General features: G+C 39.3%; 1 protein-coding gene across 5 annotated transcripts in view; it reads right to left on the bottom strand.

The window, feature by feature from the left end:
* The window catches only part of kazna (kazrin, periplakin interacting protein a), a 194,732-nt gene that overhangs the window by 51,230 nt on the left and 115,813 nt on the right, over positions 1-27,689 (bottom strand). For all 5 annotated transcript variants that reach the window (XM_084917514.1, XM_084917513.1, XM_084917515.1 and 2 more), the window contains one exon: positions 10,509-10,616. In XM_084917514.1, coding sequence (XP_084773640.1) covers positions 10,509-10,616 — 108 coding nt within the window. The remainder of the gene's footprint in view (positions 1-10,508; positions 10,617-27,689) is intronic.

Genomic DNA, 27,689 nt, shown 5'->3' with positions numbered 1-27,689 from the left:
CTGCAGCACAGGCGCTGAAATAACTAGGACCGAAATCAGCTACAATTACGCTGTCAAAATGAGCTGACTGAAAATACATGCAGGCTCCCAGGCATAATGCACTGATTGACATAAACGCATAAATGGACGTGTGCAAGCCTTTGGAGGCACATACAGGCATCAGCACACAAACAGAGCTCACCTGATCCTTACTGAGTGTCAGGTTAGTCAGACAGCAACAGCCTGTCCTGTTTTACAGCTAGCTTTACAGAGAGTATCCATCTACGGGGTTAAGACCAATCATGTCACTCGTCTGAAGCACTGTTTTCTCTCTGGCTGACAACTGTGAGACATAAATGAGCGGTGTAATCTGCAATGATTGGGGGTGTGGATGGTCGAGTGCTGGCAGAGGTAAAGAACACAGGTTTGATGTGGCGAGAAGATCAAAACCAGAAGATTGTGCTGCTATAAAAATTATCAACAGCTACGACCATACATAATCTGCTGCTATGGTTACAAGTAGTAACGGCTGCATGACTAATGCTGTCCAATTCCAGTTTACAAAAACCGGCCGCAAATTACCTACGTGGTAATCACAGGGGACGCTGGAGAAATTTGAGACGGAAAGCTGAGTAACTGAGCACAATTGCAAATACATAACCACACCTGGGATAGTAAGGGTTGGGCAAAGACGGCCTTCCATATCCTCCAGGTGTTTGCTTTTAGTGTAAATGCACCTCTTGTGTCACAACCGCACCTTGAGGTTAAGAAGATTTACATGACACGCTTGAAAAATATACAAGAACGAAAACAAGTTTTGCTAATCTGTTCTGAACTTTTACCTCTGTGCTTGGAATATCTTTAGTCCAAGGTTGAAAAGCCGCTCAGCTACCAGTATGGAGATGCAATGCAGGTATTTGGAAGCAAAACAAGAGGGGGGAAGCATCTATAGTTCTTCCCACAGTTGCAGCATTTTTCAGATGTAAGGTAATTCAATACTCTTCAGTTAAAATAGTCAGAAACCGTCCTCGCTGATGCGTAGAAAATTTCCTCTGTTAATGAAAGACGTGTATTCAGAGTAAAGTGGCAGCTAAGAATCTGAGACCGCAACGTTTACATTAGAAACACAACACACTGCCTTGTTTACATGGAAAAGAAGGTTATGTGAAGCTCCCCAAACTTCCAAGACTGTTATCTAGTTATCCGTGAGTAGCAAAGCCTCAGTCACACCCTGTTCTGAGACATCCACACTAATATAATATTGTGAATCACTGTCATATTTTTAGACTTTTGATTTCAGGTTGAATAAAATCTCTTCAAGTTTATTCCATGCAAGTCAGCTAGGAAAAGTAAAACAAGGATGTCTGTTCCCAAACTCAAACAATAGCAGCTAGTCTCCCAACGGCTTAACACTAAAACAGGTGACTGACTACGTATGGCACCAGGCGACATGTCAGCACGATGTGCTTTCAGGTTAAACAGCACCACAAATCTCTGGCGATCTGGCAAATTTCATCAAGCAGGACAAACACAAAGAAACACTGTCTTTTCAGTGTAAGACCTTTGAATGACTGAAACGCACTTCATACTCCAGTCTAACTCTGGCTGCTGCACTTGTTCCATTCACTCACCAGACTTTCCTTGCTCCCTGTCTGATTTCATCCCCTCCCCCGAGGGGAGTTCACCAGAGGACTCCAGGATCTGACGTGCGTCCTGAGACTTTCAGGACAAACCAAATCCTAAAATTACTGTTTCTTCAGCTTCCCAAACTCAAACCCTGTCATTCTTTAATTTTCATCCCCTAAAGTCAGGCTCAGTTGACACCAGGAAATAAATCCAGGAGTTATTCCTCTGTCTTTCCCCTGTAAGTGTACCTGTTCAAGGCTACTCCCATGAATTCAATGATACAGTGCATTAGGCTCCTCCCACTTGGCTCAAATAGTTAACTAGGTACGAAGGAGGAGCTCAAAGGGGCCGTGACTACGATTTTCCCACATTATTCTAACACAGAGATGCACCAATGAGGGAAAGAGCCAAGCCAAGGTGTAGTCTTACAGGCAGGTGGGTGTTAATTTGTGTGCAATCCAATACCAGCAAGCTGGACAAAACCAGGCCTGTTGACTCGCCCGAGGCTTGAGTAAGCTAATGCTTTTAAAATAACACTTATAGCATCATAAAAAAAGATCTTTAGCACCACTAAAACCACTGCTGCTGTGGGAAACTTTTGCACAAGAAAAATATCACGTGAGTTTTCTTTCTTGTGGTTGTCGAGCAACTTGAACAGTGCAAACTAAGTGCGCTCTGCAGAGTAAAGTAGAAGCTTAGGCAACACAATAATGTTTGGATTTATGACCAAATTTGTGGGATGTTCACAGGATATTGTCGTCATTTCTGGATTAAAACATAAGTCCACTTTAAAATGTAATAAACTGGATGTGTTTACACTGAATTGTTAAGGCAGTCTTTTAAAGCCTTCTGCATTGATTTTATATGCCTCTTGTTAATATTCTGGTTGACAAGGAATGTGTACAAAGTCACTGTGACTTAAAGCAGACACAGATGCGTGCCATTTGTAATCTTTTCTTTTTGTCCAACCACCCTTGCAGTGACACGATATTTGAGGCAGGACGGTGAGTGAAGAAATGCTGATGGGCTAGTAGTTAGACAGAAGGAGCTGAGATTTTAAAGAAAGTTGATAAGCCCATGCATTAATTAAGATTTATTCATCTTTCCGCAAGGAAAAGATAAAACCTTTTCAAATGAGCAGAATGATGACGATGACTAGAAAAGTAATTCCTACAATTAAAGCACACATAGGGAATTAGTCATAAAAAAGACAAAACAGTAGAACAGAGACTAATCAGTGAATAACAACGAGGATGTTGAAGTTATTTCCCCTTCATTCCACATAGTAATTAGGAATAAATCAGCAGTTTCTGTATGCCACTCTTTGCACAAAATTCATATTATATCAGGTGATTCAAAGTCAAATTTACATCAAGGATTTAAAATTTCTCTTCTCACTGTTAATCTCATGAATCATTTATTTATATGCATTTTAAAAAACTTTACATTTTATACATACTGTAAGAGTTCTTACTGGCCTCCTGGTGGTGTGTTGTCAAAAACCTTCTTAAACCATAATTTAAAAGTCTACTTTATGCTCAAATTAGAAATCAAACATGACAAAACAATGCAGCGTGAAATGTGATCAAATATAGAACAATAACTACTGAATTGCTCTTTATTATACGACATCCATAAAGTATGTTCTGGACTCAACAATAGCAAATCACAAGACTTACTTTACAGACGTGTTTGTAAAAGCCCATGTGTACATTTCACTACAAAGAGCAAATATCACAAAAGTGTCTGAGATGTCTATTGCACCAGTCTATTTTCTTCTGTTTAATCAATTCAGGGCTGGAGACTATCCCAGCTGTCACTCTGGGTACACTCTGGACATATCTCCAGCCTACAGCAGGGCTAACGCAGAGGGACAGACAACCATTCGCACTCACATTTAAACCTACGGCTGATTTAGAATCACCATTTAACCTAAGCTATACATGCTTTTGGACTGAAAGACAGGAGAACCCAGAGAGAAGCCTCACAATTATGGGGAAACTATCCAAACTCCACACAGAAAGGACCCACAGACTGAATCTGAACCCCAGACTTTCCTGGTGTGGAGCAGGGCTCCTAAATACCGCACCACCTTGCCACCCCCCGACTTCTATTGGAAATATTTCAAGGTCAATTAACATCTATGGCAGAAGCCTATGTTATCCACATATAAAGCACAAAGTAAAATGAACTCAACTGAATTAAATAAGCATAAATACTGACAACATGGGCACATAGAGGCACTATTTTTTTGTGAGGCCACATCAAATACAAGACTTTGTACTGTGAACATGTGCTAATGTGATTTCACTTCATGATAACACACAAAGGATGTTCAGCAATGTGTGGGAAGAAGTGTCCTGAGTTATATTGTCCCACACAATTGGAATCGAGCCACTGATTTTTTGCTGTAACTTATTTTTCTTGTACAGCCGTAATCCCATTCCACAGGATGGTAACCAATACTTTTTAATGCCAGTGAAGAGGAAAGATGGAGTTAAAGTAGCTATAAAGGAAGTCATGTACCTCTGCCTAGTCTGTAATGAATCTACGGATGAGACATGACTCAGCTTCCAGCTCTGGAGAAAAGTCATTTATCGTGTACAGATGTTGGCTGTAAAAATTTCTACAATAATTTTAAAGAAATACACGTGCGCGTGGAAGGAGGGGGGGACCTCAGTGCAGTACCAAAGAAATTATTGCTCTGCTGTTCTTGAAATGTGAAATGACCAGGCAGTTAGATTGGGTTTTACCATATAAAAAAAAAGCAAGCAAGTTGGATACATCATTTTTATTATACTATTCTTGCTTAAGATTTGTTGGGACATGCTAGAAGACTATAAGGTTACTAGTAAGAGATCCAACTGTAGCTCAAACTCAGACACTTACGAAGACAAAGTGCTAATCAACAGCTCTGTTGGGTTTCCTAATTAAAAGAATGTACTTGGCATTCACTGGCTATTTACACTACATTAAGACAGCATCAAATCACTCTTCAGGGACTGAGGAACATGGGGAAAATTTGCTATCTGTGATACACATTGCTCCACTGCCTGATGATAAAGTGATTTCCCTGTATTTTATGTGAAATTATGAATGCAAAAGAAGCTTTTCTGCATGTTTCTATGTCCTGGATGCCTGGAGGTGATGACCTCGGAGCACAGTCCTTTAAATTAAAAATAATTAGAGCAACCAGTCTCTTTGTCTATGTGCAGTGAATTAGGTTGGCACAATAACTCAAAGAAAAGCAAGAAAAAAACTTCAAATCATGTATGTGTGTACATATAGTATGTGTGCGTACACAGTATATAAGTATAGATCTGTAATGTCAGCAACATGGTGCCGACAAAGGCCACCAAACTGGCGTTTGTTACAACACACAGTGCGTGTGTTAATGGACTCCATGCCCTCATAAATTCTCACTTTCCCTTTTCCTTCTCTCCGTGGTCTTTCTCAACAACCTTCAAATAAATCAGGATTAAATCAGTCCATAAGTCACAAAGTGTGAACTAATGGAGTTAAAAGTAGTAGTGAACTGTGAAGAAGACCAAGTAAAGAGAAGACTGTTCTAAGCAGAATGTGATACAAAAAGTAATAGAGGGAGATGTCTCAGAAATAAAGTTGTCACGGCAGTCTGAGCCACTGTAAAACACTGCAGAGGGTAAATGATCTCACGTACAGCAGAAAACTGCTGCAGCACTGTTCTCTGCTGCTTAAAATTTCAGCACTGCAGCACTATCCACAACAAAATCAAGCTAATCAATGTGTGTCTTCTGCTGCACATATGTTTTTGTGTATCACTGGCTTTTTTGGCACTCTTTCTTGCATTTTTCTATTTGTCCGGCCACAAGAAGTGGAACTGGGGACTCAGCTGCCGAAACATTTTAGCCCATCTGGTATGTGGGCTACAAATCAGTAGGGTCAGGTGGAGGAGTTCATGGTTGTTACCGTAAGTATGAGGGACTATCAGCTCAGCAGTTGCCATCAATGATTCTTAACAACAGTTCTTGACCTACCTCATAGTGCATTACAGTGATTGAGTGGACGTGACTAAATGTTCCCTTTAAATCCATTTGGTGCAGGGGTTTCACTTTAAAAAATCTACAAACTATGTAATTTCCCCATAAATGCCCAAATGTTTGGATACATTTGTAACCCAGGGGTTGTAACAAAGAAACACAAGTGTTTATAATGTGTGACCTCAAGACAATATTGTTTCTCTCCTATAATTTTCTCCACACACCTCACCTTTTTACTCTTTTTTACCACAGGCAAAGCACACAAAATGGGGAGAGAGATTCAAATGGAAACTTTTGAAACTTTTGCATGAAGTTCTAACGGCTCCACCTTAGTACTTTTATTGACCTATTGTGTCTAAACCTAGAGTTTGGCCCACATTATCTTGAACAACACAACTGTTGTTATTTTAAGTAGAGGGACCAAACCAAGCTCGTGTTGCAGATATAGGATGAAGTGATGACTATCAGCTTTGATTTCAGGAGCTTAAAAGAATATGGTTTCTAATTGTTGAGAAATTAATATGAAAGCTGATGAACAGAAGAGGGTAATTTCTTCATTATGTTGTTTTCTTCTACGTTTTGAAGGACAAACTGAAGGTGGCCAGCTGGCTGTTCATTTCATTTCATTTCATGATCCAAGGTACAATTTAGAAATTAAACAAAACACACACACATTTAGTATCACCTTGGCACAGTGCTAGGCTAAGGTGTAAATCCAAATCCTAATGAGGTGTAGGTGTGGATTTTAAGACTGCAAAACAAACAGAGAAACATCTCAGAAGGAGTCAGACAATATATAATCTGATTAAGAGCACAGAGCGTTTAAATTCTGGAATGAAATTTAAGTAAACTAAGTTTCTTTCTATTTGGGTTTGTTTGTAGCTCAGGAGTCATCTAGCCAGGTCATCTACTAATCAGAAGGTTGGTGGTTCAATCTCTAGTCTTCAGTCTGCACACCTAAGTATCCTTGGGCAAGATACTGAACCAAAACCTGCTCTCTGATACATTGAGTATGAATGTGTGGATGTTAGAGAGAAAGCACTAAGGTGTAGGGAAAAAAGTACGTGTGTCGGTGACTCAGGCAGTTTGTATAAAGCTCTTTGACTGCTCAAGTACAGCAGAAAGGTGCGACACAAGAATCAGTCCATTCATCAATCTACATGTTATGTTTTTGACACATTTTAAAATGAATTCATATTTCCTTATCAATCAAAACACAATATTCGTTAGTGTCATAGCAAAATAAAGTTTTGAAGTGTGAACTGGAAACTCATTAAAAAGCTGTCTGTGGCTCTTATACTTTGCATTAAACTAATAAACGGTCTGATTATTTGGCAAGAGCAGAAATCAAAATCTTTGTAGCGCCACAGCTAACTCAATTGGTTTTAATTTACACTCCTTGAACACTTTTCTTAAGAACTCTTTAGACCCATCTTAAAAATGTTTTGAGAAAGGTCTTAGCTATTACATTACTCAGACAATAAAACAGATGGCTGTACTGTAACCAACAAAAGCCCTGCTATAAAGTCTTTGGTCGCAGATTTTCATCTTGGATTCTGAAAGCAGATGTGACTAGAGGGAAGGGTGGCGGAGGGGAAACTTAACACCAACACAAACGTTCCTGTTGGATCCCTTTTTTAACCTCTTAATGGATTATCTATGATATTATGGCTTGTTGAGTGGTAAAGACCACCCAGAAGTCTGTGCTTCAGATTTGTTTAGTTGTTTAGTAACTCAGTCCGTTGCTTGGCACTAAGTAACCAACATATGTGTTGCGCCCATTCAGTTTATGACTGCAACTGCTAACCAAACTTACTGGCCTCACCTGACAACTTGAATATATTTAAGATAACTTCTTACATGGTGGCAGCTTAAACATCAATATTGAAGCTATGCCCCTCATTCCTATTCTCTATGGATGCAATCAGAGGAGTCGCCCCCTGCTGGTCATTGATAAGAACTTCATTATTCAGACCAAGAAACTATACTCAATGAGATTAGCTTTATTTGGCTAACCTGGATTTCTGGTACTAGGGTTCAGTCTGAACTGAACTAGCAACAACTAAACATCACAGCTTTAAAACTAAATTTATGTTGTTTTGTGATGACAGTTCAGTCATTTAAATATGACAACAGGTTAGACAAATACAGCCTGCCTCTGACTGGATTCCGTGGGATGTAGAAAGAAGAACAAAACAGGATTTTTATTGGTAAATGGTCTAATATAAGCTTGTGTTTTACTGAATTTTCTTCTTAAACTGTTTGTTAAAGCAAGCCAGCCATGCACACACATTGGCGCGCACACGTAGGCATACACCCACATGTACTGATATGCATATTTGGTTTTTTTTTTCCTGTAACAGTATTTCCTTTGAAGACTGCTTAAATAAAGCCCTTCACAGCAGACAAGTATGATCTAGACCCTTTGAAATCCAGCTTTTAGACTTCATGACCTTTGAGTTCTACTTTTCAGAAGCCTCCTTTAATGAAGCCGTTAGAAAGTGACAAAGACCGGAGACAGTCTCACTGCAGCTCTGCTCCCTCCGTCAGCTTTAACCTCTCTGTAGCTTTTAACAGGAAGGCCAGAGGACACACAAGCACACAGATAAGATCGTTGTCTGTGCACAATTTTCTTAGGATTCATAAGATCACATTTCTGTGGATCGACGGCTCAAAACTCCATTACAGGGATATAATCATTATGTCCAGAGTAATAAGTCTAAATTACCATTTCCCTTCCTTTCTTTGGTCATACTAGCCGGATTATGTAAAAACTGGCCACGACCTTGTGATCATGGCATACAGCATGTAACATAATAATATTGCTCTGTCCAGTTACTGCACTTATGCAAATGAGTCACATTAAAATGGCAAGCCTAGCTACTCTTGGACAATTGTGTCTAAGCATTTCTGAGTAGCTATTTCTGATGTGTGTAAATTACAATGGAGAGGCCTGGATATTGTTGCTGAAGGCAATTTAGCTGCCACTCTCCCACTGGCTGTAAGAGGGCTTCGATGGGGGCAGGTGTTTTGGAAAGTGTCAGCACATGAGAAAAATGGAAGTGCTCAGCAGAGACCGCTCTGAACACTCACCCCCCCACACGCACAGCTTCACATTCTCCCGTGCTTTATTAATCGTTTGTTCTTTTCTGTCTCCGCCTGCTTCACCGGTTGATTTTCTCGTGTTAATCAGAATATGCCTGCAATAACGTTTCCTTATGTAATCCCTCACCTAGTCTTTCTCCTTCTCCTTGCAGTGCTCTTCAACTCTTTTATCCTCCACTTCCCCCTTCCCTGTCTGTCCTTCCCTCTTAAGCCAGTTTTCCCTGGAAGCCCTGTTTGACTCCTTCGCATTGACCTTCCTATCTAATGTGGCGCACATACCAAGCCTCGCCCGGCTGGTGACATCAGTGCCACTTAATGTGCCGAAGCAGCACCTGTCTTCATTATGATCCAGCACTCACTGCTTACATTGGTCTCTCCCTCTCCTTCCCTGTCTCTCTCTCTCATAGCACAGCCTCTTAGATCCCCGTTCTCATTCTGATGAAACTTGTGGTGATATACGTGGCCTTGGCCACTGCAGGGGTTTGGTGTGCCTACGTGCTTTTTCCTGAGTCTGCACATTTATAGCACCCAGGAAATGTCTATAGAACTAAGGGACCAGCTGCTTTATGCTCTGTAGGAGTGACGCACATATAAAAGGTGTTGGTTTAAAAATATGACCGAATCTGTCAGTATATCTGCTCGCTTGAGTCTCAAAAGCAGAGTTTATATGTTATCATGTATTTTATGTTTACAGTATTGAAGTGTTAATAATTTATTAAGCTGTCGGTGAATGCAGTGAAGAATGACAGAAATACAAAAGTAAAAGTACCTTACAGTTGTAATCAGGCACAAGAAACTGCAAAAAATCATTGTTGTGTGACCATTTGTGAGTGCACTCAGTACCATCGCCACACTGGCGCACACTATTAGGAAGAGACAAGAGACCTGGCATCCAAATAAAGCCCTAAGCAGGATGCTCTAATGAATAAAGGCCCTGGGCGGCTGCCTGGATTACAATAAAGATCCATACTGGAACTGGCAACTTTACAAGACACACTAGTCAGGACACACTTCTGGACTGACGCCATACTTAACATCTTTGATCTTCTATAAAAGACTCCAAGCTTTAGTGATGAAAGGGCCGGAACATGGAGACGGACTCCAGACAAACTACTAAAAGTGTTTGTGTGGAGAGCGGCTGACGCTAATGTGAGACCCATCTGACCACCCAGTCAGATAAGCGTCATGGGAATAAATACAGTCTTTAAAGTTAATAGGCTGCTTTTCCAGATGGCTCTCGGTGACACAAGTGACTAAACACACAGGGCAGACTGTGGTGACGGTGAAGCATGAGCTGAAGTTGGGTAACCGATTAATAAAAAGTAAAACAATAATTTTCTAAATTGCTTCTAAGTGCATAATATTATAATTACTATGAACTTCTGACCCCATTTAAGTGATTAAAAAAGCATCTCTTTTTTATTAATGTAACACATAGAGCTTAAATAATATAGTACACTTGAAACAACATGGTAGAATCAGTTCTTAGTAGTTTAAGTAATACACACTCTCATTTCTGACAAATGCAAGCCGACACTGCTGAGACGGGGGAGTAAGTGATGCGCTTACTGCATTACAAATCCTCGCGTGCACATCTTAAAGACCCTGAACCTGACATGTTTATGGATTTAATGCATTTCCAGCTGCATGTGTGTGTACATACACTATATTTGCATATGTGCATTTGGGCGAATCTATATGAACTTTCACATCCACCAAAGCTTTAACAGCAAAGCAAGCGTAGGAAATGAAACATATTTCACCTGATTAGAGTCTTACCTTTGTCCAGAGAGGCATCTGGAGAATTGAAGTCCATGAGACTGCTGATTTCAGTCTTGTAACAGAGTTCGGTAGCCGGGGGCTTCTGCCTCTGGTGGGGAGAGGGATCTAGGAGAAGAACAAGCAACCACCGGTTTTAACTTGATGAATAACATGTAAAAGGATCAATGAATACAAAGAACAATTCATTTGTATGATATGCAGTTTGCACTATAAGTATTTGGATACAACAAAGTTTTGGTAATCTTGAGTCCGCACACCACCAAGGTAGACTTTAAATCAATAAAGCTGCGATTCAAGTGCAGATTTTCAGCTATGAATCAAAGGGTTTCACAGAAGTACTGCTTTAACTGTTTAGGAATTACAGCCATTTTTAGTCTTCCAGTTTTAGAAGCTCAAAATTAATTGGACAATTAACTGACAGATGAGCCCTGTTCCCCAGTTATTCCTTGGTAAATTGTGCAGATAAAATATCTGAGGTTGGTTCCAAGTGCCAGATTTGCATTTGGTAACTGTTCACTGCAGCTTTCAATATGAGGTCATAAGGTGTCAGTGCAACTGAGTGAGGCTATCATTAGGCTATCAGAGGGACAGCAGCCAAATATATATTCTGGATCTATAAATTCATGGACCAATAAACCTAAAAGACCACAGATGACGAGTAAAGTGGGACAAAAAATGGGAGAAAAAGAAAAGTATGGCAACGTAAAGAAAGAAATCATAATCCAAAGCATACCACATTATCTGTCAAGCATGATAGAGACAATGTTACGGCAGGTATGGCTGCCAGTGGACCCAGGTCATGAGTGTTTTGTTGATGATGTGACTGCTGATAGAAGTAGCTGGAGAAGTTGTGAAATGTGCAGGGCTATACTCTCTGCTCAGGTTAAGCTAAATCTGCAACACTGATCACACTGACAGCACTTTACACTGCAAGTGGATAACAACCCAAAGCAAACTGCAAACATTTCTCAATGCAACAAAGCTGGATATATTTCAAAGGCCAAGATGACCCGATCTCCACCCAACAGAGCAAGCATTTCAGCTTTGACTACAAGGCTGAAGTCAGCTGCAGTGGTCGGTGACGTTCACGGGTTCTAAATTTCACTGTTTGCAAGTCATTGTCTACAAAGGATTCTCATCCAAGTAATAAAAACAATCTTAAAAATTAAAATCATGTCAGTGTGAAAGTCTCTGAAATGTGGGACTATGTTTGAAAATGGTTTGAATTAGAGCTGAAAGTCACCTCAGTCAATCAAGATGTGACTGAAGTGCAAACTTATTGACATAAATAGACCGACAGGCATTACAGGTTGCAATGTGTGTAGGAACCAGAAGGATTAATGCCGCACACAACACCAACAAGTCCACAAAATCCTTCCCAGTACACACATAATCAACTTTTACTCCTCACTCCTTACACTGTAAGGAAACTGAGAGACTGATGCACACGCATAAATATTAGCATTTTTATAACCCGAGTGCATTTGATTTCATGTGAGGTTCAGTGGTTTCTAATATAGTTTTTGGTTCCCACCAGTGGCATGCAGTGAATGCATATTGAATGCATTGCTCCAGGTTAACTCACATAAAAGTGTTTGCTAAAATGACTTTGTCACTTAGACGTGTACAGTCAACTCCTGCTGTCCTCTCAGTCCACCACACTCGTGCATGCATGAAGAGTTTTAGACACCCAACACTCCAAGAATGACAATTGCTACTTCAAGACGAATAATAAAGTTCTCTTAGCAAAAAAAAAGTTGAAATATTTGAGATTCTCCTCTGCTCACACATACAATAAAATTCCCATTTCTGCAAACTACATCTTTTCCACTTCACTCTTTCAATCTCTGCTCCTCCCTGGCCTCTACCCATTCCTTCTGCCATCACTCCACCACCCACCTATTAAGATGCTGTTTGCTGGATGAATTATTTGCAGTAATTGAGCACAGATGTGTCTGGGAGCTGAAGTTCCAGGGGTGGTGCTGTCATTACGGCAAGATTAGTCATCTCACTTTTTAAAATGGGTTTTATAAGGCTACAAATAACAGCCTGGCTCCCTGTCCCCCACCTAAGGTGATTGGTAAAACATGAGGGCTGTTTTTAACTGCGCATAACTCTTTGCCACCTTGCAAACGTATAATTTTTCAAACTTGCCCGAGGTGCAGCCTTTGGCACTGGGAACACAGATGTCAGTTTTTTGAATAATGTATAAATTCAAAGCTCACACTTATCTGCCAAGTTCAAGCCGTTACTGCCCAGTAGCGTCGTGAAAATGTTTTATCTTCCCTGCATAGTACCTTTGACAGGCCCTCACCGACATTTAAAACCCAGGCAAAGGCTAAGAGTATGGTGGAATAAATGCCAAGGAAGAAGTAAACCGTGACAGCTGTTTGATTACGATAGTAAGGTTAAGCCGGTATGGAGGGAAAAAAGCATAGAAATATGATGCAGACTGAGCTCAGGTATGACTTGACAATTTAAAAAAAAAAAAAATTATATATATATATATATATATATATATATATATTTACTTACTGTAAATACCATCATGTCGAGCTAAAATAACAATTTCCACAAATACCTTGAACTCATTTACTCCTCATCTCTGGATCTCTTCATCTCTCTCTCAAGTTTCAAGTGTTATCCAAAGGGTATTTTGGTCATTTCAGATTACACTAGATTTTTTTCATAAGATTATGAAATGATCAAAATACTGCTAATGATTGAACAGACTTGAACGCCTTTATAAGAAAACTGGTCTGAATATCCACAAGGAAATGTTTAATAATCATATTATGTATTATAAGGAGTGTATTAATCAAACAAAATCTGCTTACTACTCCACCATTATCTGTTCAAAAGATGACTCAACCAAGATACTGTTTTCACTGTTCAACTCTTCTTTCAGGTCACCAGATTCTTTACCTGCTCATCTTTACTCGTCCTCCTTTTGTGATTCTTTAATGTTATTTTTCATTGAGAAAATTCACAAAACACACCAAGAACTGGTTTCCGAGGTTCCATTTAGCTCTTCCAGTGTAATTCATCTCCCATCACACTGTTTTTCTGCTTTCCACCTCCCCTCGGTTACTGATATTTCAGATTTCATCTGTAAGTCAAAACCTTCTACTTGTCAGCTAGACCCCATTCCTACAGTTTTGGTTAAGGCATGTTTACCTTCTTTGCTTCCCCTCATATCTGCCATCATCTGCTCTTCACTTACCACTGGAACTGTTCCTGCTTCCCTCAAAATTGCCGCCATCACCCCAATATTGAAAAAAACTGGTCTAGATCCCAATAATTTTGAGAATTTTCGGCCTATTTCCAATCTACCATTCCTTTCAAAAATTCTTGAGAAAATAGTTGCCACACAACTCCACTCACATTTAACTAATAATAATTTGTATGAACAGTTCCAGTCTGGTTTTCGCCCCTCCCATAGCACTGAAACAGCACTTATAAAAATAACCAATGATCTTCTTATGGCAGCTGACTCCGGTTTACTTTCCATTCTTATTCTCCTCGATCTGAGTGCTGCTTTCGACACTATTTCTCACTCTATTCTTCTCAGTAGGCTAGCCTCCATCGGTCTCTCCCATACTCCACTAGCCTGGTTTAAATCATACCTGTCTGATCGCACTCAGTTCATTCAACTTAAATCCTTTACTTCTCAGCCCTTCCCTCTGACCACTGGCGTGCCCCAGGGATCTGTCCTGGTGCCCCTTCTTTTCATTATCTACCTTCTACCGCTTGGACATATTTTCCGTAAATACAATATCCATTTTCACTGTTATGCCGATGACACCCAGCTTTATCTGTCCACTAAACCTGATTCTGCTCTTCCCCCATCCTCCCTCACCCTCTGTTTAGCTGAACTAAATTCATGGTTCTCTTCTAATTTTCTCAAACTCAATAGTAATAAATCCGAGCTCCTCTTGGTCGGCACTAAATCAACATTATCCAGAACCAACAGTTTCTCTATTACTATCGATAACTCACCGGTCTTCATTTCTTCCTCTGTGAAAGGTTTGGGTGTCATCCTCGACAGTACTCTATCTTTCAATTCACACTTTAATAATGTTACTCGGTCTGCATATTTTCAATTGTGCAACATTAATCGTCTCCGTCCTTTTCTCACCCCACATGCCGCTGCCATTCTTGTCCATAGCCTTGTTACTTCTCGGATTGATTATTGTAATTCACTTCTTGTTGGTCTTACTCAAAAATCCATCCACAAGCTCCAACGCGTCCAGAACTCTGCTGCCCGTATCATCACCAGGACCCCTTCTGTCCACCACATCACTCCTGCCTTGCAGCAGCTTCATTGGCTCCCGGTCAAATATCGCATCAATTTCAAAATACTCTTGTACACATTTAAGGCTATTCATCATCTCTCTCCTCCAGATCACCGCCCCATCTCGTTGTCTCAGATCTTCTTCTTCCCTTTCACTCTCCGTCCCTTCCCCCCGTCTTGCAACCATGGGGAGCAGGGCTTTCAGCTGCTCTGCTCCACGACTCTGGAATTCCCTACCTCCTGATTTAAGAAATATCTCTTCCTTCTCACTCTTTAAGTCCAAACTCAAAACCCACTTGTACATAATAGCTTATCCCACATAACCTCTCCACTCTGGTATTTTATTTGTTTATGTCTTATGCTTTTATGATTCTGTAAACTGCTTGCTTTTATGTTGCTTTTATTCTACTGTGTACAGTGACCCTGAGTGTTTTGAAAGGCGCTTTCAAATAAAATGTATTATTATTATTATTATTAACACTGGTTCAGTTAGTGCACACTTAAGTCAAAGGTATAGAGAGATTTGTGCTCTAAGGATTTTATAAGAGATGCTTTTCAAATTTACAGGTTTAAGATAAAAAACACAGTTAACAGTAGGGGGAGAGATGAGTTAGTCTGCAGCTCTGAAAATATAAAATGTCATTTTTTTAGTCAAATTGATTTATCAGGGAGGTAGATGTTGTGTTTTTTCGGTCACTGTTCCTGCCCTTTGAATCAATGCGCTTTTGAAATCGCTGAATATGTGGGTCTAGTGTGGTCCAAGTGCTTCATATTGATCGTTAAATCTTCAGCTCAGCTCACCGAAGTCAAACGTACACTATATCAAAAGGCTGATAATATTGGAGTGCTGAAGAAACAATGAAAAATATCATCTTTTTTGTTGCTCTGCATCGCTGCATTTGCTGCACTGCACCTTGAAAGAGAGTGAAGCTTTCTGTAAACCTTTCCTTGGGCGTCTTTTAAATCATGTTTGGTGTGATCTATTAAGGATTTGAGATAAGAGCATCATTTCATCTCTCTGTTTCCAGCTTCCTGCTGCTTTTTCCCCATTTCCTCATGGTCCAACCGGAATATTATCTGGAAAAAAGCATTTTTTTCCTTATTTCTCTCAAAGTGCACATATACACCACACACTGTTAAAGCATATAGGGTTTTTTTCAATCAGGCATAAAAATGAAGAAAGCTGCACACTTAATGTGATGCATACATTATACACCATCAGAAGTGCATGTCATTGCATGCCATTATTGCTCGATTTTGAACCTTCTTTACCTCCTGCACCTTTGGATTTTTTTAGGTTTCCCAACCAAAGGTCAGTCTTTCAGTATTTATTGAAGCATAGGTATGAAAATGTATAACATATAAAGGCAAAAACAAAGTCTGCATAATCCTAACGAGCTTGACAGTCAATATTTGTTATGACAACACAGCCCGAACTTCTTTAGGCATGCTCTTTCATTCCTTAAGGGAAAAAGACTTACCATTCATGTCCTACAGACATAACATGACATAAAAATACTTCTTTTCTCCTTCACTGTCCAGTTTCCTCAGTTTTCTTAAGGACATACTGCACACCATGTTGACATATGTCACGTTTTCCTCTAATTGCTTTGCGGCAATCACCTTGTTGGTGAAAAAGTCTTATAATATTTAATGCCTGTCGAACTGTGTTTAATTATGCCTTTTTTTTTTTGTAGACTCAACTAAAGAGCTGTGAATCAATGATGTGTTTTAGTAACATTATGGATATGAAAAACGGATAATCAAATTCTTTGTCTCAATGCATGACTAATGATTGTTTTGCCTGTTATGCATATAAGTGAATGAATGAATGAATGGTTGCCACGTTACTGCTAGTTGCCACCTGTCTGTAAGCCCCCTTTAGAGTTAGAAGAAACTGCAAGAAAAGAAAAGCGACCTGTGAGGCTTGCCAGACTAGCCATTAGGTGGCCACCGTGCGAATATGGCCCATGGATAAATAACCGAAGCATTTCATGCAGAAAGCTGTGTTTTCTGTGGGAGAGAATAACATCTTTTGGTGTGAAGTTTAGGTTCCTGCATCTCTGCAGTCAGAGGACAAAATATCCAAATACTCACAATACTGAGGAAGTTCAGAAATAAATAAGGATAGTATGCAAAGTTTTTTGTTGTTGTTTTTTTTTACCCATTTCATTTAAATTCCTCCCAAACTGAATTTCAGTACATCACATCAGAATCCAGCTCTAGCCTCATTTTTAAGCTACAAAGAAAGGAGGTTTGGGGAAAATAATTTGACATTCACAACACTGACTCATCAGCTCTGTCTTATTAAGTAAGAAGCAGCGTTTGTGTTTGCAGAGAGGTTTATACACAAACATAATAGCTGCAAAGGGGTTGCAATATCTCTCAAAATAAAACGTTCACGAGAAAGCAATAAACTGCGCTGCAGCAAATATGTTTTTGGTTTTTTCGTTGTTTGTTTTGTACAACTGATGAGAATTTATGACACTCTTTGACTTGGTTCCATTTTCCCATCAAACGTCCTCGGTTTGCTTTATGAATAACAAGCAGTTCAACTTAATATTGAGCACACAAGTGAGGAAAAAGGTAATTGTTCTTTGATGAAATAAATATTGATTTGGCGGAGACACTAAAACAACTGTTATACTTCATGCAGCTTAGTAAATATGTACGTAATTATCAGAATCACTTTGCCGATCCGCTTGCGCCGAAAGCAATCCGACACACACAGAACGTCACCTACGTGTAATACAGGTCCTCGCAGGCATGTTAATCACTTGGGGGAAATTTCTCACTTTCTGACACACACAGTTAGGTGGCGTCTGTGTTACAGAGATTTTATTCAGTCGTACGGCCATTCTTCCTTATTAAAACAATTCTTCCCATGCAATTACACGGGAATAGCAGAAAAGCAAGGAAAAAAGGCAAAGATATGCTCATTTGAAAGACATGCATCATACTCCAAAAAACATAATGTCACAGAAAAAAAGAAACATAAATTCTTCAACTCTGAAAAATACAAAAAAAGACAGCTCCTGTAGTGAGATCAGTGTAGTGGGGTGCAGCTACAGGAGGACTAGGATGGTGGTTTTTCTGAACATGTAAACACATTTTCTTTCACGAAGCATGTCTTAAAAGGCCGTTGCATGCCAAGCACACACTACCTGCTCTTATGTAAAATTATGTAAAATTATGTAAAATTAAATTAGCTAATTAATAAACATTTAAAATTTTTAACTAGAAACTAAATATTTTTATTGGGTTTATTATATTTAATCTTTCCTACAAGACGTTTGAAAAGAGTTAGGTCATAGGCAACAAAAGACTGAGACAATTAATTAGGTTAACTGGAAGCAGGTCAATGACATGACTGGGTATAAAAAGAGCATCCAAAGAGGCCAGGTCTTTCACTGTGATTTCACTGTGACAGGCTGCTTTAAAAGAATAAGACTAATGTTTCCTATTATGAAAACTGAATGGAAACATACGGGGATTTAATCACCTACAGTTGATAATGTAATTAAAAGACTGGGAAAATCTTTGGATGAAAGGGAAAATGCTGACAACCAAAAATGAATGAGTTTAATCATACTCTTAAATAGCAGCTAACACAGCCACTGAATATCTAAACCAGCACAGAAATTATTTGCAGATTTATCAACCGACTGTTCTGACAAACATGCAAAATATTTGCTGATTTGTCTTCTCAGATGTTAGGATTTTGAATCTGGGGAATTGTTAGTGCCATATTTCTGTTCATTAGTTATTTAAAATCATTCTAATTATCCTAAACTGTAATGTTTGAAGCATATAATTACTGATTTTTTCAATGTTTCTCCTTAACCATAAAAAATGCTACAAAACAAACACAAAAAAACCCCACCCACCTGCCTCGTCAGTAATGCCACCTGACTGCTGATACCCATAGGTGCCTGATTTACCTTCATACATCTGCAGTAAAACTTGCATGGACAACTCAGACAACAAGAACCCCCTGTTGTTCCCCTTCTCAGCAGGGATGAAACAGGTTGCATCTCCCAAAATAAACTGCTGCCTCAAAATACAGACAGCCAAGCTCCCTTTACATCACCAAGGCTGTAGGAAGACTTACTTCAAACTACAGACATTGTGCATTTTTAAAAGACCTCGGATGCTTGCCAGCAGGGAGCCAAGTATTTCACACCAAAAACATAATCTGTGAAGCTGAGAAAAATATTCATAGAGGGCTTCAGTGTTTTATTTTGTTGTTATTATTGCTGCTGCTACCATGAATAGATGATATAGTCTGAACATGGCTGGAAGTATACCATGTTTTTATATATGAGCACATACAGCACTGCGAAAGTCTTAGGCCAGCAGTCGGTTTTTATTTTTTACTTTCTCAAGGAGCCAGCGTTTCTTGTAAATATTTGAAATGGGCTTGAGCAATAGTTCTTTAAGCTTTCTGGAGTCTTTTCAGAGGTTTTTCTTTGAATACTGGTTGAATATTGGTCACTCCAGTCTTTGAACCCGACTGTTTTCAAGGGAATGCTTTTTTTATTCGTTAAGCCACTTAACACTTATGAATCATTCAATGAAAGCCACTTAACAGATAAGATTTCCAAAAACGACTAAAAAACTATCAACAGCAGATGAACAGTATCTGAAAGTCATGTCCTTAAGCAATAGGAAAAAATCTAGCAAAGACTCTATTGTTCACCAAAGCCTCATCAAAAATGATCTCAGTGAAGGTTGGCTGTCAAGAAGCCATTTTCAAGGAAGGATAACAGGGAGAAAAGGCAATAAAAATCAGTTATCAACAGCTCTTATGTAACAATAAACCAAATTTAAAAAAGCAAGAACTTAGTTTTTTGACATGGCAAGGATCCCAAACACAATTCCAATAAAAACTCAGTTTTTGCCTTATATACTGTGCTTCCAAGTATATTTCTATGTATATTCAATAAACTGCTGCACCTATTCCATATTAGCAAGATAAAAATAAACGATGGGAGCCTCCAGCCTTTTGCAGTACTGTAGGTCCATCACTACAGCATGCATCTATCTATCCTGCTGTAATCAACCAACACATTGGTTTTGCCATTTTAACAAATTAATTAAATTTATGGTTCAAAGCTGCCAAAAGAAATGTTGGATCCATTTCACATCTTTTTTCTAGCCAAAAGGCTCCATCAAGTCCACTCAGGATGGCCTCACTCTCAATGAAACACATTAACCTGGCATCATAATAATAAGAAAGAGACTTCATACAGCGGAAGACCTTATTACATTTAGTGACCGAATCGTTTATAACCAGTCACTGTAATAGAACACAGCGACACTCTACATTTACAAAGCGTTCAAGTTCATAGTTTTATGGAGATTACTGTAGAGGCCAAGTCAGGGAGTCACATTCCAATATGGTGAACTCTGTGAGGTTATGATATTAAACGTTCTATATTCTATCAGTCCTACAGGGGAGATCAAGTGGAAATGCTAATCTCTATGGTTGGACTGTTCCCTCTCTCTGTCACACACATTCCTGTCACTCCCTCTCTACCTTAAGCCCTCTCTTCTTTCTTACTTGGCTGACTTCACCACTCCAACATCACCTTTTTTTTCCCTCCTGATTTCTGTCCTTTCTCTGTCACTGTTTAATGGGGTTCCCCAAGCTCTTCTTTCTTCTGAGCCTGCCATATTTTATCAGCCGGCACAGTGCAGGGAAAGGCGACGGCTGGAACAAAAGCAGACCCTAATGAGTAGTGGAGGTGATTAAGGAATGAATAGACGGCTGCTGCTGGAACTTTCACCAAGCTGCCCGTGTGCCCCTGCTCAGTCTGCAATCTGCAGATAGACACTGCCTCGCTTTTCCTACGTCTGCCACTCGCCTTTAATCACGCTGACATTCTCTGGTTCCGAGAGTGCTGGACTTGTGATAAAGCTCGCGTATTTATGCATTAATCATAAGCAGCCAGGACAGGCCTTTTCCCCCCACTGCTTCACCTGCATCGAGACCCCAATTCGAGGCACCGTATAAATGTTCGAAAGATAAATGGAACTAATGGACCTGGGGTTTGATTGCGGGGAGCCGGTGCTTAATCTGTAGCCGCCCACACTAACTACCCCAGATCTCAACATGCCTCGTTCTCAATTCATATTGTAATGAAAGGCTGCCGAATATGCGAGGCAGGCCATTCAAGGAAGCGTGTAGGCTAGGGATGTTATTAGTTGGTATAAGGACTTAGGAGAAAATGAGCTGCTGCCTGAGAAACCAAACCGAGGAGAAGTGGGCTTTTGTTAACGCGTGAATGTCATTTTCACAGCAGCCATCTGAGGAATGAACACGTCGTCACTGTATGTAAAGTGAAAAATGTCCTTTCTGCTCAGCTCTATTACAGACAAGAGACAGGTGCCTGCCAGCACTACGGTATTTTAAAATGGCCTGAGCACGGCCACTTCCGCACTTTATCAGGAATCAAAGTACTTTGGGAGATGGAGAGCAGCATGACAGCTCATATCAGGAAACTGGATGGGGATGAATCTTGGATCCTCTCATTTGATAGGCTTTAAATAATAAATAACTTATAGCACCAACAGTTCCTCATATTTTTCCACAGTCTGTTGCAGCTGTAAACATATAGATTTCATGTATATGTAATTATAAATAGATACAGTATGTCAACTACAATTGGCTCTTAACCATACTACACCTAACTACTAAACTATAAGTGTTACTACGACAACCCTGCCAGCTGTTTTACAGGACAATCCACATGTGGTGAAATAGTTCAATGTTCATAGCTATAGTAAGTCAAGTTTTTGGAAAGACCGGGATAAATGCATACTTCAAACTGTATTAAAGAAATAAATAATATGATGTCTTCGGGAATCCTGGAATAACGTTTTCCAAAGGCTTGCCGAAGGTTGGAGGAAAGGACTGACATCACAATCACATCTGTCCCATTATGCCAATAAGCGTTTACAAAAAAAAGTAAAAAGGTACAGAAATATTAGCAACCAGCTCCCCAGGTCCAGGCATTATAACCATATTACATTAACCAACTATATTTGAATAAAAAACAGAGAATCTGCAGATACTTAATAAACTAATTTGAAATTTGCCTTGAGAATGAATATGAAGATATTTGAATAATTATAACCCCGATGCAATTATGCAAAAAAAAAAAACCTAGAAGGTAAAATTGAAAATAAATCCTCTTCAGCACCCCTCGATTTGTTCAGAATCAATTTAATAAATACCATCTATGCCAAATGTGTGTTATGAACAGCTTTTAACACCAATTATGACTCAAAGAAACAGCAAAATGACTAAAGTGTAGTATTCTCTAAAGGACTTTGAAGGCTGTTGTTTCTTTTTCTTCCCATCTCCTTTTAGACTGGCAAGGCACAGTAAAAGACAATATGATGAACACTGTTGCAGTCTTTTAGTGCCACACAATTCATTATTGTATAATGCTATAATTTGCAATCCTTTCATAACATTTTATGCCAAAAGCTGCTTCAAAATAAGGCATTTCAAGTGAAGTTTTAATATACTACTGGTGTCGGTTTTATGGGTTTCTAATAGAGCATGCTACTTAGAGAGACATATATGACAGGAAACAGCTAAGTAACTGAAATTAAATTGTTATTAACTTTTCTGCACTCTAAATGAAAAGGAAGGTGTTTGTCAAGATTATGGAGGGATGAATATGTTTTATCTACTAGGCAAAAAGGTAAAATGATATGACTCTTGAGAAAGTATGAGCGATGCTTGCAGGGTTTAGTGCTGATTCAAAGCTATGAGGTAGTGAAAGAAAGAGGTTGACAGTCCGTAAGTGTGGGTGGCTGGCCAAGATGTGTGAAAGCTTTGGATGGCATGAGTTAGTTCAGCAAGACCGCCATCACTAACATAAAAAAATCATAACGAAAGCAATTAAAGTGGTTGTTTATAGAATTAATCAACAGTTAAAATCAACACGGTAATCAGGACTAAGACAAATAATATTGGTGATATTGTGAGAAAGGGAAGAGTAGGGTCATACTAAAAATTAATATTGGATTTGATATTAAATTGCAACAGTACTGAAATCACCAATGGCTGTCTTTATCTTCTCCAGTTGACACACGTATCAAAAGGGCAGTAAAGCTTCTGTTTGAACAACACTGAAGTGTTCAGCAGTTGTCATGAATGTTAACCTGGTCGGTGCGCATGTTAACGTTAGCAGTTCAACCATTAGCAATTACCCAATAGTCACATTAGCCGTCTGTTATCACTAAGGTAGCAGCTAGCCGCAATGGCTCATAATAAAAGGATGACGTTAATGTGAGACCTACGCAGCCAACCTCATACAGACAGTGATAATTTAAAAGAAAAACACATCTAGAGTATGCAATTTCTGAAAAAACCACAGTGGGATTCTTGCTACTGGCAGACTTGGTCTGTAGATTGCCTCTGGTGAGAGTAAAACGAGGAAGGTAAAGAGGTTGGCTAACAAAGCTGTAGGGCTCATAAACACATGTACACATAAGTGTGCAGTATCTGAGACAGCAGCTACTCTGTACCTAATGCAGTATGGAATTCTTTTGTACACAGGAAAGTGTTTTCAGTTTTCTTTTCTTATGACCTTAAACATACAAAGGAGAGGGGGTTACTCTGCCAGTAAGCCACAGGTAAAAGAGAAGGCTAGCTGTTCATTCAAAATAAATGGGTCTTTATCAAAGGAAATATTGGAACATTTCAGAAATAGTATGAAATGTTGAAAATCTGAATAGAAACACGTAATGCAGAATCGAGAGGGTCATTTTAAAGTATGACCAGTCTGTCGGTGTGAGACTGGCTAGCCAGAGAAGAAGAAGAAAAATGGCAGATGACAATAACACGTGTATAATAATTCTGCTGGAATTATTATTTTTGTCTTAAAAATGTTTCTCAGAAAATCCCAAATTGAAGCTGAGAAAAGTCTCCCAGCAACAGCAACCTTATGAACTGTTTAATTAGCAATGAAAACGCCAAGTCACCAGAAACACATCACTACATTAGAACCTAAAAATATTGTTGCTTTTTTACAACATAAAATAATTGCAACATATTTTTTTATATATTCGTCTCACATTTTATTTTTGTACTATTTAAAGATAGTGATGCAACTAATATTTATTTTTTAAAAAGAGCATAAGTCATATCAATAAAATACACTAAATGAGAAGAAGACGAGAGACAAGATATAATAACAGCTACTTTATATCTTAATATATCTTGCTGCATATCTAGTCAAGATATATCTAGTTATATCCTAGTCTCTTTTTTTTCATCTTTGTTGCCAATCACCATTATTTTTTATGTTGCTAGCGGAGCTACAGTATTACTCACTACAACTCATCACAGTCCTCTTGTCTTATTAGAATTTGCCTTTGAATGTGATGTACTGAGCATTTATCATTGCATTAAATGCCTGAATAAAAATTACTACATAAAAGGATTTATTTTGTATTTTGTATGAAAAACAGACAGAATTTGCCCTGTATTTCCTCATAACAAAAATCCTCCCCAAACTCATCCCAGGCAGCACAGGCTCTCCAAACCTTGTCAGATCAGAGGCTCTTTTCTGGTCCACTGTCTCCCTTCACTTTAAAATACCTGACAAATACCCATCTCTGTTTCCCACTATCTGCTGACTTTGGATCATTTCGCTCACACTAAGTCCTCTCCCCCCAAAGTATCCTTACTCCTGCCTCCAGCTTTCCCCTCATTCCTGATCTCCCTCAGTGCTTTTCATTATGCTAACTTATGCTGCCTCATGTCCGATCTGCTGCCGTGACCCGGAAATCTCATCCCCTCCGCTATCGTGAAGGATCTTCCAATCCCTTAATCACGCATGGAGGAGTGAGGAGAGAGGGGGCTTCTGGAGTAGGTAAAACCAAGCACACAAAGGTGTATCCTATGCACTGTGATGGATAAATATAACGCATCCACACATGACCCTTGTCTACATGCACTTAACACAGTTTATTCTAGTAGCTCTAGTAGTTATAAAGTGTCACGCATAAGGATAAATGGGAGCAGTATGTCACAACTAACTGACATCGTTCAAGAATGACATTACAGAGGCAAGATATCATTCATCGGAAGCTTTTGCTCCTGCGTCTTCATTTTTTTCCCTCTCATCTCTCTCTCTCACGTCCTCGCTGGGAGGAGTTGAGACGTGAGGAACAGTGAAGAAAGAGCATAGAAACATTAGCCTAATGAAAGGCACCCTTCATCCGTCTTTCCTTCCACTAACCTTTTTTTTTTGCACATTCCTGCCCTCATCCACTTTCTCCTTATGCTCCCTGAATGCTCCCTCTCATTTCTGCCATCTTCTCAATCGAACTCTATAAACGACTCATTAAAATGTGCGATAAAATAATGAGGAAAATATACTTTGATTCAACTTGGGACGAGGCCATGCACTAGCCTTCCCTCCCCTTCTTCGATAACACAAGCACGAACAAGCGCAGGTATCAAAGGGCAATATTAAAGTGATGACAACTCACATCCAGGCGAGAGAAAGAAACTCAAGATCAGAAATACTGGCCATCTGATGAATTCCGTACTGTGTGAGTCATTTGTTCAGTGTTCATAGTTGCCTGCTCCTTGTGGTGTGCACGAACGCTGAATTTGTGAACCCCGGAGAATCTTTTATGCCCCGAAACTGTTGCTACTGACAACCACATCTGTATTCAACATAGTGTCATTAACTGTCCTTAATCGCTGAACTGACTGCAGCATTTGAAGAAACTATGCACATTGTTACATAAAAAGCCACTAAACTGAGGCAAAGTTGAGCTGAATGCTGATTTGGCATTAGTTTCCACAATGCAGTTTTTAAATCCACATCACTCAAATTAAGTGGTTTAGATCATCATCATGTCCAAAATTGAAATTATATCTCATACATTTTATTTTCACCATCACAATTAAATAAACAGTTAGTTTTATTACTCTTTAACAACCAGCTGTGATATTGCAGCTGGAATTATTTTCACCTTTATAATCGCATCGTAGCTGTGACAGACACAGCCACAAAACTCGTGTGCAGCTTGTGTGATCAACATGAAGTGATGATGGATGAGTAATGGGTATGTATGTGATCATTTATTAATGTAAAAACTACTCACTACTCATGGTCCTGAAAGTCAGCCTGTTGTCAGATGCGGAGGCTGCTGTGATCCTATTGCATGACGGGCTCTAGCTAACAAGGTTTTAATATGCAACAGTTTTTGATTTAATGAAGTATATTCCAAGGTCCACTTTGTAAAAGCAACCTGGTGCTGATGTCCTTAGATGCTCTGTGTTAACAGCTCGGTGAATGTTTTTTAGACTGCGGTGAAAATGCTGTGTACTCTTAGAAAAACAAGCCAGTGTGATGTGGCAGAAAGATTTGATGCCGTATTAAAGACAATACGCTGACTCCTGTGCAGTGGCTCTGAAAGTTCATGCACATTACATAGATATTAGTTATTTAGAAATTCTGTTAATGCAAATCGTAGCTTCGCTTATTGTTAATTTAAGTGAGTTAATGCTTTTCTAAAACTGTTATTTTAGTGTACTGGGTATATAGCCTATCATTATTGTACTATATGTACTATATATTCAATCCTTAAAGGTGAGACGTCACAGACAGACTAGTTAAGTTGCCATCTCCACAAATTGCCTTAGTGAGGTATCAGCGCATAATCCAAAACAGAAAGAATAAAAGAAGCCAAACATTTAAAGCAAACCAACAAACAATAATAAAAAAAAAAACCACATGCTGGTAACTGTATTAACTCTCACTTTTGCTAGTTGTTCCAATCACCACGCTGCACATAGCCAATTCAAAATGCCTCGATGTTAAAAGATTTTTATGAACAAAACGATGCAGAGGTGAATTTGACTCAATATTTTTCTCCCTGAAAATATGTAGTAAAAATGTGATATCATGTCAGACAGGGAGACTCACATAGCTGCCAAAAAACTCCAGCCCATGTGTCGACTCCTGCTTTAGCTCCAGGGCCACATTTCGCTCAAGTGACACACACACACACTGGCACAGGACCGTGTCAGTGTATAGCAGTGATTTAACCGCTGTTATACACAGCGCCATCCTTTGGCAGTGCAGCTGTGGAAGCAGTCTGGTGAGACTTCTTTATCAGGTTTTCTTCACTTGATTTGAGACAAACATGCATAGAGATGCACAAAGAGAGACAAAATCTACAAGTAAAATCTACGGCCTAACAGCTACAAACCCCAAAAAGGCGTGGCTCACAATGAAAAATGACCATGTGAAGTTTGGGTGAATGCATCTTTGCTTTGAGTGATGCATTTTGTCAATATTCACATTGTTGGATTGCACTTGTGAATTGGATTTTTTTCTTGCCAATTAAAGCTGTTGAAGGCAACACAAGAGTGTGCTCACTGATGGATTATTGTGTCTGGCACATGTGTAGTGTGATAAATGTGCAACAGCATTGCCCGGAAGCAGTTACAAATGTTCCTAATTGCAAGACAACGTGCCAAAACTGACAAGTAATGGATGAAAACCAAGAAAGATAGAACAAGAGGTGTGTGTGTGTGTGTGTGTGTGTGTGTGTGTGTGTGTGTGTGTGTGTGTGTGTGTGTGTGTGTGTGTGTGTGTGTGTGTGATTTCTTTATGTTTTTGCCCTATATTTTGATTCCAGTAGTATTACCTTACTGAATGTGTATTTTGAGGTGTTATTTCAAACTAGTCTGCTCACCTGAGAACTGCTGTGCAACAGAGTGATGATCTGTGTTTATACTGCATGTGGTTTCCTTTGGTGATGAGCGACGGGCTTAATGAGTGGGACACAAACAGTATAAACACCTTAAACTACCCATGCTTCTGTTCATCTGATAGCTGAAT

The sequence above is a fragment of the Perissodus microlepis genome, chromosome 20 (genome assembly GCF_051167445.1).
Source record: "Perissodus microlepis isolate ML-2025 ecotype Zambia chromosome 20, ASM5116744v1, whole genome shotgun sequence".
Lineage (NCBI taxonomy): Eukaryota > Metazoa > Chordata > Actinopteri > Cichliformes > Cichlidae > Perissodus > Perissodus microlepis.
The sequence above is the reverse complement of the archived record's forward strand: the minus strand, read 5'-3'. Positions and strand labels throughout refer to the sequence as shown.